Source organism: Myxine glutinosa, chromosome 2 (genome assembly GCF_964187855.1).
Source record: "Myxine glutinosa chromosome 2, kmMyxGlut1.1, whole genome shotgun sequence".
NCBI classification, from domain to species: domain Eukaryota; kingdom Metazoa; phylum Chordata; class Myxini; order Myxiniformes; family Myxinidae; genus Myxine; species Myxine glutinosa.
In genome coordinates this window covers 106,553,014-106,565,340 of record NC_136262.1, presented here as the reverse complement: position 1 = coordinate 106,565,340, position 12,327 = coordinate 106,553,014, and the positions used below count along the sequence as shown (strand labels likewise).

Sequence of the window (12,327 nt, the reverse complement as noted above, 5' to 3'; positions counted from 1 at the left end):
AAACCTAGGGTTAGACACCAAAACCACCTTTCTAGGTTGAATAATAATTGAGATATGGCCATTTTAAGCTCCTGGTGGCCATCTTGGACGCCATCTTGAAAATGACCCCTTTCCGGAAGTCAGATGTTACTAGATTTTTAGTATGTTATTTAGCATGCCCAATGGTACCCGAATCCATTGAAAAACCTTTTGTATCAATTTTTTGGGGGTTGAACCCCTCTAAATAGGGTACCAGCCTACAGGCTCGTCGAGAGCCACCATGGGCCCCGAGGCAAACAACCTCGGGACCCCCACCCCCATCCTTTCTCTTTTTTATAACATTTTAAGGAACTTTCTTTAATGAAAAACAAAAAACGTTTTAAAAACAAATGGTCACTTTTATTTAGCTGTATGATCGAAAATAGATATAGAGGGACGTTTGGACCGATCGAGCCAATTAGCACCCTCGACTCGAACACTTTCTCCATAACATTGGCAAAATAAATACGTGTGAAGATGGTTAATATATATATTTTTGGACAAAGAGGATAGAAATCCATTTCTTTGTAACACACATTTCTGGTTAATGACCAATTTCTGTAAATGTGCTGATTTGTTGATTTGTAATACTCAGTTCCAGAAAGAGGATAATAAGCTTGTTACATACACGTCAGGTGGGTCGACGACAACCGTTGACTACCTGATGGTGCGTAGGCGAGATAGGGGGCACCTCCGGGACACAAAGGTGATCCCGGGGGAGGAGGCTGTTTCACAGCACCACTTGGTTGTCTGCGACATAAGGGTGAAAGGTGCGAGGAGAGCTCGGCGGGTGAAGTACCAACCGAGAATGAAGGTGTGGAGGTTGAAAGAGGTGACAATAAGGGAGGCATTAAAAGAGAGGCTGAGTAGGGTAGAGGACGATGTGGTTGAGCTTGAAAGTGGTTGGATGTCAATGAAAGCTAGTCTGTTGGGAGCCGTTGGTGAGGTATGTGGATGGACAAAAGGACCACCGAGGCACTCGGAAACATGGTGGTGGGATGATGAAGTTGGAAAGAGGATTGACGAGAAGAGGAAGAAGTTCAAGGAGTGGCAGAAGGCGAAGGGTACGGGAGCAGAAACAGCAGAGCATGAAAGTTATAAGGCAGCCAAGAAGGCTGCAAAGAAAGAGGTAGCAAAGGCGCAGGAGGCATGTAGGAAAATGTTCGGAGAACGCTTGGATTCGGAAGAGGGTCAGAAAGCAGTATTCAGGATTGCAAAGCACATAGCGAAAGAGAGGTGTGATGTGATGGGGGTGAGTTGCTTGAAGGATGAAGTGGGACAAATCGTTGTCGACCCAGATGGAATTAAAGGATGATGGAAATGCTGTTGAATACAGAGAATGAATGGGATGGCAACATAGAGAGTAACCCAGTTTTAGGACCGGCAGAGAAGATAACTGAGAAGGAAGTTGATGAAGCGATAAAAGCAATGAAGAGTGGAAAAGCGGGAGGGCCGACGGGAGTTGTGGGAGATATGTTGAAGGCAGCAGGAAGTTGGGGTGTGAAGACAATGACAGAGATCTGTAATCTGGTGGTGAAAGAAGGCCGCATTCCAGTGGATTGGGAACTGAGTACCCTCGTCCCTCTATACAAGGGGAAAGGTGACCCTATGGAGTGTGGCTCGTACCGAGCGATAATGTTATTGGAGCATGGAATGAAGGTATTGGAAAGGGTGTTGGAGAGGAGGATAAGGAAGAAAGTGAAGATCGATGAAATGCAGTTTGGATTTATGCCAGGAAGAGGAACGACAGATGCGCTTTTCATTGTGAGGCAGTTGCAGGAGAAGTACATGGATAAGAGGAAGAAGTTGTTTTTTGGGTTTGTTGATCTGGAGAAAGCATTCGATAGGGTTCCACACAAAGTATTGACATGGGCATTGAGGAAGTTAGGAGTGGAGGAATGGTTGATCAGAGTAGTGATGGCAATGTACAAAAGAGCGCGCACAGCTGTAAGGACGAAGGACGGGAACAGTGGTGAGTTTGAGGTGAAGGTGGGAGTGCATCAGGGGTCGGTAGTAAGTCCACTACTATTTGTAGCTGTGATGGAGGTGCTGGCTCAGAACGTAAAGGAGGGTTTACCGTGGGAGTTGTTGTATGCAGATGATCTGGTGTTGATTGCGGAAAGTATGGATGGACTGAAGGAAAAGATGAACAAGTGGAAGGAATGTATGGAGACAAAAGGTCTGAAGGTGAATATCGGAAAGACGAAGGTGATGGCAAGTGGTAAAGCATGTGGTGAGGTGGAAAGAACTGGGAAGTGGCCGTGTGCTGTGTGCAGGAAGGGTGTTGGAGTGAACTCCATTCAATGTACAATGTGCGCTGAGTGGGTTCATCAAAAATGTAGTGGTCTGAGAGGGTCATTTACCAGTGTGGCAGCTACATTCAAATGTAAGGTGTGCACAGAGGGAGCTGCAGATGGAGGAAATGTTGAGTTGGATCTTGGAGACGGCGTGAAGCTGGAAGGTGTGAAAACATTTTGCTACCTCGGAGACATGCTGAATGGAGAAGGTGGATCAGACTCGGCAACGGTTGCTCGAGTGAGATGTGCATGGAAGAAGTTTCGGGAACTGAGTGGCGTGCTGATGAGGAGGAGAGTGTCGCTGAAGCTGAAGGGAAAGGTGTATGCTGCATGTGTGAGAAGTGTTATGATTTATGGGAGCGAGACATGGGTAATGAACGTAGAGCAGCAACGAAGGCTGGAAAGGGTGGAAATGCGAAAGGTTCGATGGATGTGCGGAGTATCGTTGAGAGAGAGGAAGACAAATGATGAATTGCGAAAGATGATGGGAATATTGCCTGTGATTGATGCTGTGAAGAGGAACAGGTTGAGGTGGTTTGGTCATGTGTTGAGGAAGGATGAAAGTGACTGGTTGAGAAGAGTGATGGAAGTTAATGTAGAAGGAAGTAGAGGACGGGGAAGACCGAGAAAGACTTGGCTAAAGATGGTGGAAGAAGAAATGCGGGCAAGGGGGTTAACAAGGAGAGATGCAGAAAATAGGGCAAAATGGAGAAGATTGTCATGGGGACCGCAAGGCCGCATTGATCGCAAGGCCGCACCGCAAGACCGCAAGCCCCCGCTCTAGCAGGGAAAATGGCCTTAAAATGCATGTTGTTGTTGTTGTTGACCAATTTCTGTAAAGTTTGAAATTGTAACATTAACAGCGGTAAATGTTGTTTTGCTTCCGGCACGAAAACCAAAATCAACTTCTGGGTTTAAATGTGACGATGAGGAAATGAGAATGAGCTGATGAGGGGTTTCAGTGTATTGTTTAAAAAAAATTACAGGAGAAGCTCGGGACCCTCAACGGACCCCGGATCCCGAGGCAGCGACACCCCTGACCCCCCCCCCCCCCCCCCACTCTCGACGCCCCTGCCGGCCTGTAAGGCTTTGGTACCCTTTGGCACTCCAATAATAACCATTTCTTTCATGCCATTAGGTGCGTAGGGCTGTCGAGACAGTTTCATTGACTAGGGTGTACAACCCTGGACGGGTCACCATTCAAACACAGGATAATCGATTGGCCTCGATATCGGTCAATATTCGATTTTTATTTTCTAAATAATCTGCACATTTATAGATTGTGACTTTAAGAATCTAACAAAGTGTCTTAACATCCCATGGAATGGAAGATGCAGCAAATTGTTCTTTTTTTGCTTTACTTTTCCTTTACGGTGCATAATTTACTTACTCTACACATCTCACCTATCTCAGGTACGGTCCAGTTATACTCTGCCCAGTCGCTCCAGTATACGCTGCTCATGTTAGAGATCTGTGTACGGACCCGCCCCTCATAATGCCAACATTCTTGCAGCTTGGTCAGCCATGCAACCATTTTTTGCTTTTTTGGCCAGACAAATTTGTCAGGTAGAGTCACCTGGGGTGTTGGTAAAAGGAGAAATATGCTTGGTCATCAAATTAAAAAAATTACATAGCACTGTTGTAAAGAAAGAGAAAAGCAGAATCAAAGGTAAGGAGACTCTTACCCAGGCATCAAAGCCTCGTCGATACTGGACTTGGTCACGCAAAGGGTAATCACTTCCGGCCATAACTGGTGGGTCCCACTCAAGTATGGCATTGGTTGAATTATCAAGCCATTTCAAGCTTGTAATGGTTGGAGGGCGAGTTTGTACTGTAGTAGAGACAGAAAGAGATGGGGAAAGGCATAACACTTATTCTCGATGTGTAGGCATGAGGCATCAGATCATGAATGACAAAATTTTTTTTAACTACATTGGCAGGGGAGTGCACTTTCCAAAAAGACTGTGGCGTTAATTGTTGTTGGTCGTACCTAGTTGCGAGGGATCAATGGAGATCTTCGTAGAATTCACTGTTCCCAACTCGTTGGTTGCTTTTAACCAGACATCCTGGTTTAAAAACATGGCTAGGTATTTTCGTGGGATGATGCAGCTTGTTACATTTTCTCCACAGTTCCTAGGCATTTTGGACCTGTGTGAGAATGGGAAGCAGGTATTTGTTGTACGTCAAGAACATAGACAAACTGTTCACATAGAAGACAGCTTACAATAGTTGTTAGATACTGTATTTATGAGAGATGTGATTGGGTCTTTGTTTTATGCCTCCGCCGACGAAGTCGCCGGAGGCATTATGCTTTTGGGTTGTCTGCTCGTCCATCCGTACGGGCTAAACCTCGTTTTTCTCAGCAACCATATGTCCGATTGAGACAAAACTTTCAGGGTAGGAGTGACACACATGCAGGATGTTTTTATGATAATTGTGATGTCATGGATCACGTGGTACGGCAGCCATCTTGGATTAAAAGCAAATAATTTTTAAAAAATCTCAGAAACCACTGAATGGAAAAATTTAAAACTTGCCACATTGTCAAGTGCTCTCAATGGGGAACAAAAGCATGATAATGATGACATTCTAGGTGAAGGGTTTTATCGAATTCGTTCGAATCTTTATTCGAATTTAATTACCAGCCAAAAATGTTTTAATCGAATTCCTTATCCTAAAAATCTGAAATTGCATGCAAATGATCTATGCATAATTAGTCTATGACCGATTTGTATTGGAATATTAAATTTGTCACATGGTTTGGCAGCCATATTGAAGGAAAATATTAAATAATTATATCTCTGAAACCGCTTACCCTATCGATGCGAAATTTTACAAATATCATCTAACAGCACTGTTGCATATAGTTTGAAAATGATGATGCCGTAGGTGACGTGGTTAGGCAGCCATCTTGGATAGAAAAACGAACCTTATCCGATCAACACAAAACTTCACAAACGTGATCCCCTACCCATACCTATGCAGAGTGTACATTTGTAAGGTCATATGTCATGTGGTATGGCAGCCATATTAGCTTGAAAGCCAATATTTTAAAAAAATCCCTTCTCTGAAACTGCTTCACCGATCGAGGTGAAACCTATCATGTCTGGTAAAAATGTGATACTTGAGAACAGCTGAAGGGATTTAAATCAAACTTGTTTATTTTGAGGACAGTGAACGATGGCATCTACCTGTTTTGGGACTATGTGGAGGCATATTGGCGACACAGTCACATTGCTCTAGTTCATTTATATGTTGACTGCTTTTTGACGAAGGCATGTGGTTCATGTTTGTTCATGTTCAGTTCATGAGCCTTGATGGTAGGCAATTTTCTTTCTGTGCTGTTGCTGATGATTCACCGATAGGTGATGAAACTGGTCCGGCGGCTGAGGGGGTTTGTAGCATTGGGATTCTCATGTATATACTGTGTGTGAATGTCTTTATACAGTTGTGGAGGAACTCTGGGAAGGCTTTGAAACAGCAAAGTTTGAAACTTGTGTAGCCTATCATGGTTGCTTTATGCAGTTTTCTTCGGCTGGAAGCGTGAGAGTAGTCGATTTATAATATACGTACACAGGTAGTGGACAAAAAATAAATAAAAAGGAAACACCTGGGTAAATAAGGGACACCAACCAACAGCTTCCACACAGACGTGGCCCATATGTTAACTAAGCAAACTAGATGGTATTCATAGAATACTTACCCTGCGCTGTCAACTTGGTGTGAGCCAACTCTTCTGTTTTTGAACGTTTCTTTTTTTTTGATCCAATATGGCTGCCAGACCACGTGAGCGATGACATCATAAATTTATATTCTCTAATATAATTGTTGCATAGGTCACGCTCAATAAATTTCAAACTGATCAGACTAAGCGTTGTCCCTGTCGAATTATTACGTCATAATTATGGCACCAATGACGTCATCGTTAACAACACCGATTCCCCATATGGAGTTATTTACAATGAGCCACGTTTCAATTTTTTTCCATGGAGCGGTTTTGGAGATATAGAGGTGCAACGTTTTTTGGTTTTTACAAGATGGCGACTGTAACACATGACCTATGACGTCAAGATTATCATTAAAATATTCTAAAGGAGGAGGCACTCCTATGGTGAAAATTGTGTCCATCAGACCAACAGTTGCTGAAATTTTTTAAACAATGATCGAATGGATAAGTGTTGTATTTGTGGAATTATGACGTCATAACGAAGGCACCGATGACATCATCATTAACATATCTTATTCCCTATTGGGAGTCGGTGACAATGAGCCAGGTCTCAATTTTTTCCATGGAGTGGTTTCAGAGATATAGAAGTACAAAGTTTTTCCAAGATGGCGCCTGTACCACGTGACCTATGACGTCATAATAATCATTAAAATATTCTGCAGAAGAAGGCCCTCCGATGGTGAAAATTTAGTGTCAATCGGACCAAGAATTGCAGAGAAAAAAATTCATACTGATCGAATCAAGTGTTGTACTTGTCGAATTATGACGTCATAATTAAAATACCGATGATATCATTAACATATCTTATTCCCCAAGCGGAGTACTTGACAATGAGACATGTGTAGCGGTTACCGCTGGATGTACATAATCGCCTTGCACCGGCCAGAACACGGCCAGACGCGCCTCTCCCGGGCATGCCCGAACCTCCCGGGCACGCCCGGTCTCGTCTTTCCCGGGCATGCCCGCTCTCGCCTTTCCAGGGCTCGCCCAGAGCGTCCGGGCATGCCCGCTATCGCCTTTCCAGGGCTCGCCCAGAGCGTCCGGGCATGCCCGCTATCGCCTTTCCAGGGCTCGCCCAGAGCGTCCGGGCATGCCCGCTATCGCCTTTCCAGGGCTCGCCCAGAGCGTCCGGGCATGCCCGCTATCGCCTTTCCAGTGCTCGCCCAGAGCGCCCGGGCACGCCCAGCCTCGACTTGCCAGGCCGCAGCCAAACACGCCCGGGCAGGTCCAGACTCGCCTTTCCAAGGCTCGCCCTTGATACCCGGGCATGCCCGGTATAGCTTTTGCCGGGCAAACTTCCCGACATAAATGTGTATATATATTGTTGCCCGAAAAACGGGCTTGTCAGAATACCTGAGCTGTTTTGTTTCAATAAAGCAACTCGGACGAATTCCGTCTTTGGTCGCGTCAATTCTTTCGACTCGCGTTGGAGCGCAGTTCCTTCACATGTTTCAGTTTTTTTCCATGGAGCGGTTTCGGAGATATAGAGGTGCAACCGTTTTTTGATTTTTCCAAGATGGTGCCTGCACCACGTGGCATATGGTCATAATTATCATTTTTAAAAATTCCACAGGAGGAGCCGCTCATATTCTGAAAATTTCGGGCCAATCGGACTAACAGTTGCAGAGGAATTTTTTGTTTTAAACACTGATCAGATCAAGTGTTGTGCTTGTCGAATTATTACGTCATAATCAAGGCACCGATGGCATCATCATCAACATATCTTATTCCCCATGGTGAGTACTTGACATTGAGCCATGTTTCCATTTTTTCCATTGAGCGGTTTGGGAGATATAGAGGTGCAACGTTTTTCCAAGATGGCGCCTGTACCACGTGACCTATGACCTCATAATATTCATTAAAATATTCCACAGGAGGTGGCCCTCCTATGGTGAAAATTTCATGTCAATCGGACCAACAGTAGCTGAGAAAATGCATTTTAAAAATGCTGACACGGCACACACTTTACTTTACTGAAATGCTGACACGTACGTACATACCCGAATGCTTAACCTCGCTTTTCGCTTCGTGAGCGCAGGGTAATAACATCCTCGCATGCTTAGGGTCATATATATATATATATATATATGCTGCACAGGCCTGGTTGCCGATAATTATGGCAAGCATGGCTGCAAGAGGAGATTTATATTAGCTTAAGTTTTTGCCTTGAGCTGCGGGTTCACCTTGTTACCCTCGCCAGAGCAGAGGGAATTGCATTTGAGTCCGTTTGTTTGTTACTTGCCGGAATAGATTCCGGCAAGTATGTTGGTTGGTTGCTTTGTCTGTCTGTTTGTGCGCAGTACTATGTCTACATCGTTGTGCATAGCATCGCCATACTTTACACACATATTTGTCTTGCCCTGGAATAGACTGTGCCCAATTTTTAACTCTTTACGCCCAAGGCCTCCATTATGACGTCATAATTCAATTAATTCGACAAGTACAAAACTTCATCCAATCAAGATGCAATTTCCTGAGCGCCATGTCGGCATAAACTGGTGGAGAAAAAAAAAGTAATGATGACGTCATCGGTCACGTGGTTCGGCCGCCATCTTCGAAAAACCGAAAAAAAACTTTGCACCTCTATATCTCCGAAAGTGCTGAATAGAAAAAATTGAGACATGGCTCATTGTAAAGAACTCTCCATGGGGAATCAAATATGTTAATGATGATGTCGTAGGTGCCTCCATTATGACATCATAATTCGACAAGTACAAAACTTCATCGATCAAGATGAAATTTCTTGAGCATAATCTAGGAATAAATTAGTTTAGAAAACGAATAATGATGACGTCATCGGTCACGTGGTTCGGCCGCCATATTTCTTTTAACACAAAAGCCTTAAAAACCACTGAAAATACATCCTGGCGAGGGTTTGCAATCTCTGATTGCTCTTTTTCTTGTTATCCTTATTATCAAGGTCACCCAAAACGTGAAATCAGGGGGGGTCGAATTTTCATTTAAAATATATTTCAAAACCACTATAACGCTAAAAGTACAAGAGATATGCATCCACTTACTGTTACTGACATATAGGAAGTCACGTACAACATTTCATTTGGCACCATGACCTTTGACCTTGAGTGACCTTGAAAGGTCAAACTGAAGGACAAAAATTGTTTTTTTTACTAATAACTCTGTCAAACATTATCCGATTCCCTTCTATCCAACACCAAAATGTTAACTATTCAATTCCCGAAATATAACATGTGGCATAACATTGTCAACAATGCTTAGTTTTAATTATTTTTTGTGGTCAAAGGTCAGGGGGCCAAGTTTTCATTGAAACTATATTTCAAACCACTATAACTCTGAAAGGACAAGAGATATGCATACACTTACTCAGTTACCTTCCATTGCTTAGCGTATATACATGTATAGATTTCCCGCCATTTTGAGCCAAAATGGCCGATAAAAAAAGTACATTCCGGCAAGTCCTCGGTCTCTGACCGATTTTTCATTTGCTTGTCTGTTTGTCTCTGTCTGTCTGCACAGAATAAATATGATTTTCTCTGCAACCGTTGGTCCGATTGACAGGAAATTTTCACCATAGGTGCAACTCCACCTGTAGAATTTTTTAATGATAATTATGACATAGGCCACGTGGTCCGGCCGCCATCGTGGAAAAACCAAAACATTTGCACCTCTATATCTCCAAAAGTGCTGAATAGAAAAATTGAGACATGGCTCATTGTAAAGAACTCTCCATGGGGAATAAAATATGTTCATGATGATGTCATAGGTGCATCCATTATGACGTCATAATTCGACAAGTACAAAACTTCATCCGATTAAGATAAAATTTCTTGAGCATAATCTCGGAATAAATTCGTTTCGAAAACAAATAATGATGACGTTATCTGTCACGTGGTTCGGCCGCCATATTTGTTTTAACACAAAAGCCTTAAAAACCACACAAAATACATCCTGGTGAGGGTTTGCAATCTCTGATTGCTGTTTTTCTTGTGTTTATTTTGCACACTTTTTCGTTCACCATCTCATCTACCTGTTTCTCTTATCCCTTTTGTCCCGTTAGTCCTTCGTTTTCACTCATCTTTTCCCTTTCTGCTTCTTCCCGGCCTTCCTCCTCTCTGGCAGACCTTGCCCACTAGGCAGAAAGGGAGCCTCACACATCCATTTGCTACCACCTCCCTCACTCCCCTTCTCATCCCCAGTAATTTCTGCACCCTCCCCAGAATCCCGGTATGAAGAGCAGGTGAAATGATTGCAGCTGTTTCTGTTTGTGAAGGAGGGAACCGTTGCAGCAAAGTGAGGTATTAGGCCGGACGGTGCTGTTGGGCGTGATGGGGTTCAAGGCTACAGATTTTTTCTGCCTCATCTCCTTGGCTCGAGGTTTGGACGTTTTCTTCCAGTCCGCAGAAAGGCTTGCCAAGTTCTGGGTGCTGTGGGCTACTGCTGGGACAGCTGGGTATCTGGCTGATTGAGTGGTTGAGACCCTCTCTGATTAGGAGAGAGCTGTGACGGTCCACCTCGACAATGAAAATGTGTCGTATTATGATGTTAAAATTTGGTTGTTGTTGTTGTGTTGCCCTGTTGTTGTGTTCTGAGGAGTTTGTAGACAGTGTGGTGAGTGTGACTAGAGTGAGTGAAAGGTTGATGATGGTGAAAATGATGATTGGAAAGCTCTTGGTGAACGTCATCTTGGGATATGCTCCGCAGGTTGGTCGGAGCGATGAAGAGAAGGACAAGTTCTGGTGTGCAATAGAGAAGCTGATGGAAAACGTGAAAGATGAGGAAGTTGTTGTGGTAGGAGGAGACATAAATGGACATGTGGGAAGGAGTATGGACGGTTTTGAGTGAGTTCATGGGGGTTACGAATATGGTGTGAGAAATGGAGAAGGTGAAAGGATTTTGGAGTTTGCTGATGGAGCTGATTTGTTGATTTGTAATACTCAGTTCCAGAAAGAGGATAATAAGCTTGTTACATACACGTCAGGTGGGTCGACGACAACCGTTGACTACCTGATGGTGCGTAGGCGAGATAGGAGGCACCTCCGGGACACAAAGGTGATCCCGGGGGAGGAGGCCGTTTCACAGCACCACTTGGTTGGCTGCGACATAAAGGTGAAAAGTGCGAGAGTTCGGTGGGTGAAGTACCAACCGAGAATGAAGGTGTGGAGGTTGGAAGAGGTGACAGTGAGGGAGGCATTAAAAGAGAGGCTGAGTATGGTAGAGGATGATGTGGTTAAGCTTGAAAGTGGTTGGATGTCAATGAAAGATAGTCTGATGGGAGCCGTTGGTGAGGTATGTGGATGGACATCGAGACCACCGAGGTACTCGGAAACATGGTGGTGGGATGATGAAGTTGGAAAGAAGATTGACGAGAAGAGGAAGAAGTTCAAGGAGTGGCAGAAGGCGAAGGGTATGGGGGCAGAAAAGGCAGAGCATGAAACTATAAGGCAGCCAAGACGGCTGCAAAGAAAGAGGTAGCAAAGGCGCAGAAGGCATGTAGGAAAATGTCCGGAGAACGCTTGGATTTGGAAGAGGGTCAGAGAGCGGTATTCAGGATTGCAAAGCAGATAGCGAAAGAGAGGAGTGATGTGATGGGGGTGAGTTGCTTGAAGGATGAAGTGGGACAATTCGTTGTGGACCCAGATGGAATTAAAGGAAGATGGAAGAGATATATGGAAATCCTGTGGAATGCAGAGAATGAATGGGATGGCAACATAGAGAGCAACACAGTTTTAGGACCGGCAGAGAAGATAACCGAGAAGGAAGTTGAGGAAGCGATAAAAGCAATGAAGAGTAGAAAAGCGGGAGGGCCGACGGGAGTTGTGGGAGATATGTTGAGGCAGCGGGAAATTGGGGTGTGAAGAGAATGACAGAGATCTGCAATCTGGCGGTGAAAGAAGGCCGCATTCCAGTGGATTGGGAACTGAGTACCCTCGTCCCTCTCTACAAGGGGAAAGGTGACCCTCTGGACTGTGGCTCGTATCGAGCGATAAAGTTATTGGAGCATGGAATGAAGGTATTGGAAAGGGTGTTGGAGAGGAAGATAAGGAAGAAAGTGAAGATTGACGAAATGCAGTTTGGAGTTTTGCCAGAAAGAGGAAGGACAGACGCACTTTATATTGTGAGGCAGTTCCAGGAGAAGTACATGGAGAAGATGAAGAAGTTGTTTCTTGGGTTTGTCGATCTGGAGAAAGCATTCGATAGCGTTCCACGTGAAGTAGTGACATGGGCATTGAGGAAGTTAGGAGTGGAGGAATGGTTGATCAGAGTAGTGATGGCAATGTACAAAAGAGCGCGCACAGCTGTAAGGAC

General features: G+C 44.3%; 1 protein-coding gene across 4 annotated transcripts in view; it reads right to left on the bottom strand.

The window, feature by feature from the left end:
- LOC137421452 (interleukin-6 receptor subunit beta) overlaps positions 1-12,327 on the bottom strand; it is a 94,376-nt gene that overhangs the window by 16,644 nt on the left and 65,405 nt on the right. For all 4 annotated transcript variants that reach the window (XM_078772755.1, XM_078772753.1, XM_078772754.1 and 1 more), the window contains exons 6-8: positions 4,306-4,463; positions 4,001-4,146; positions 3,720-3,891 (exon numbers count right to left, since the gene is read on the bottom strand). In XM_078772755.1, coding sequence (XP_078628881.1) covers positions 3,720-3,891; positions 4,001-4,146; positions 4,306-4,463 — 476 coding nt within the window. The remainder of the gene's footprint in view (positions 1-3,719; positions 3,892-4,000; positions 4,147-4,305; positions 4,464-12,327) is intronic.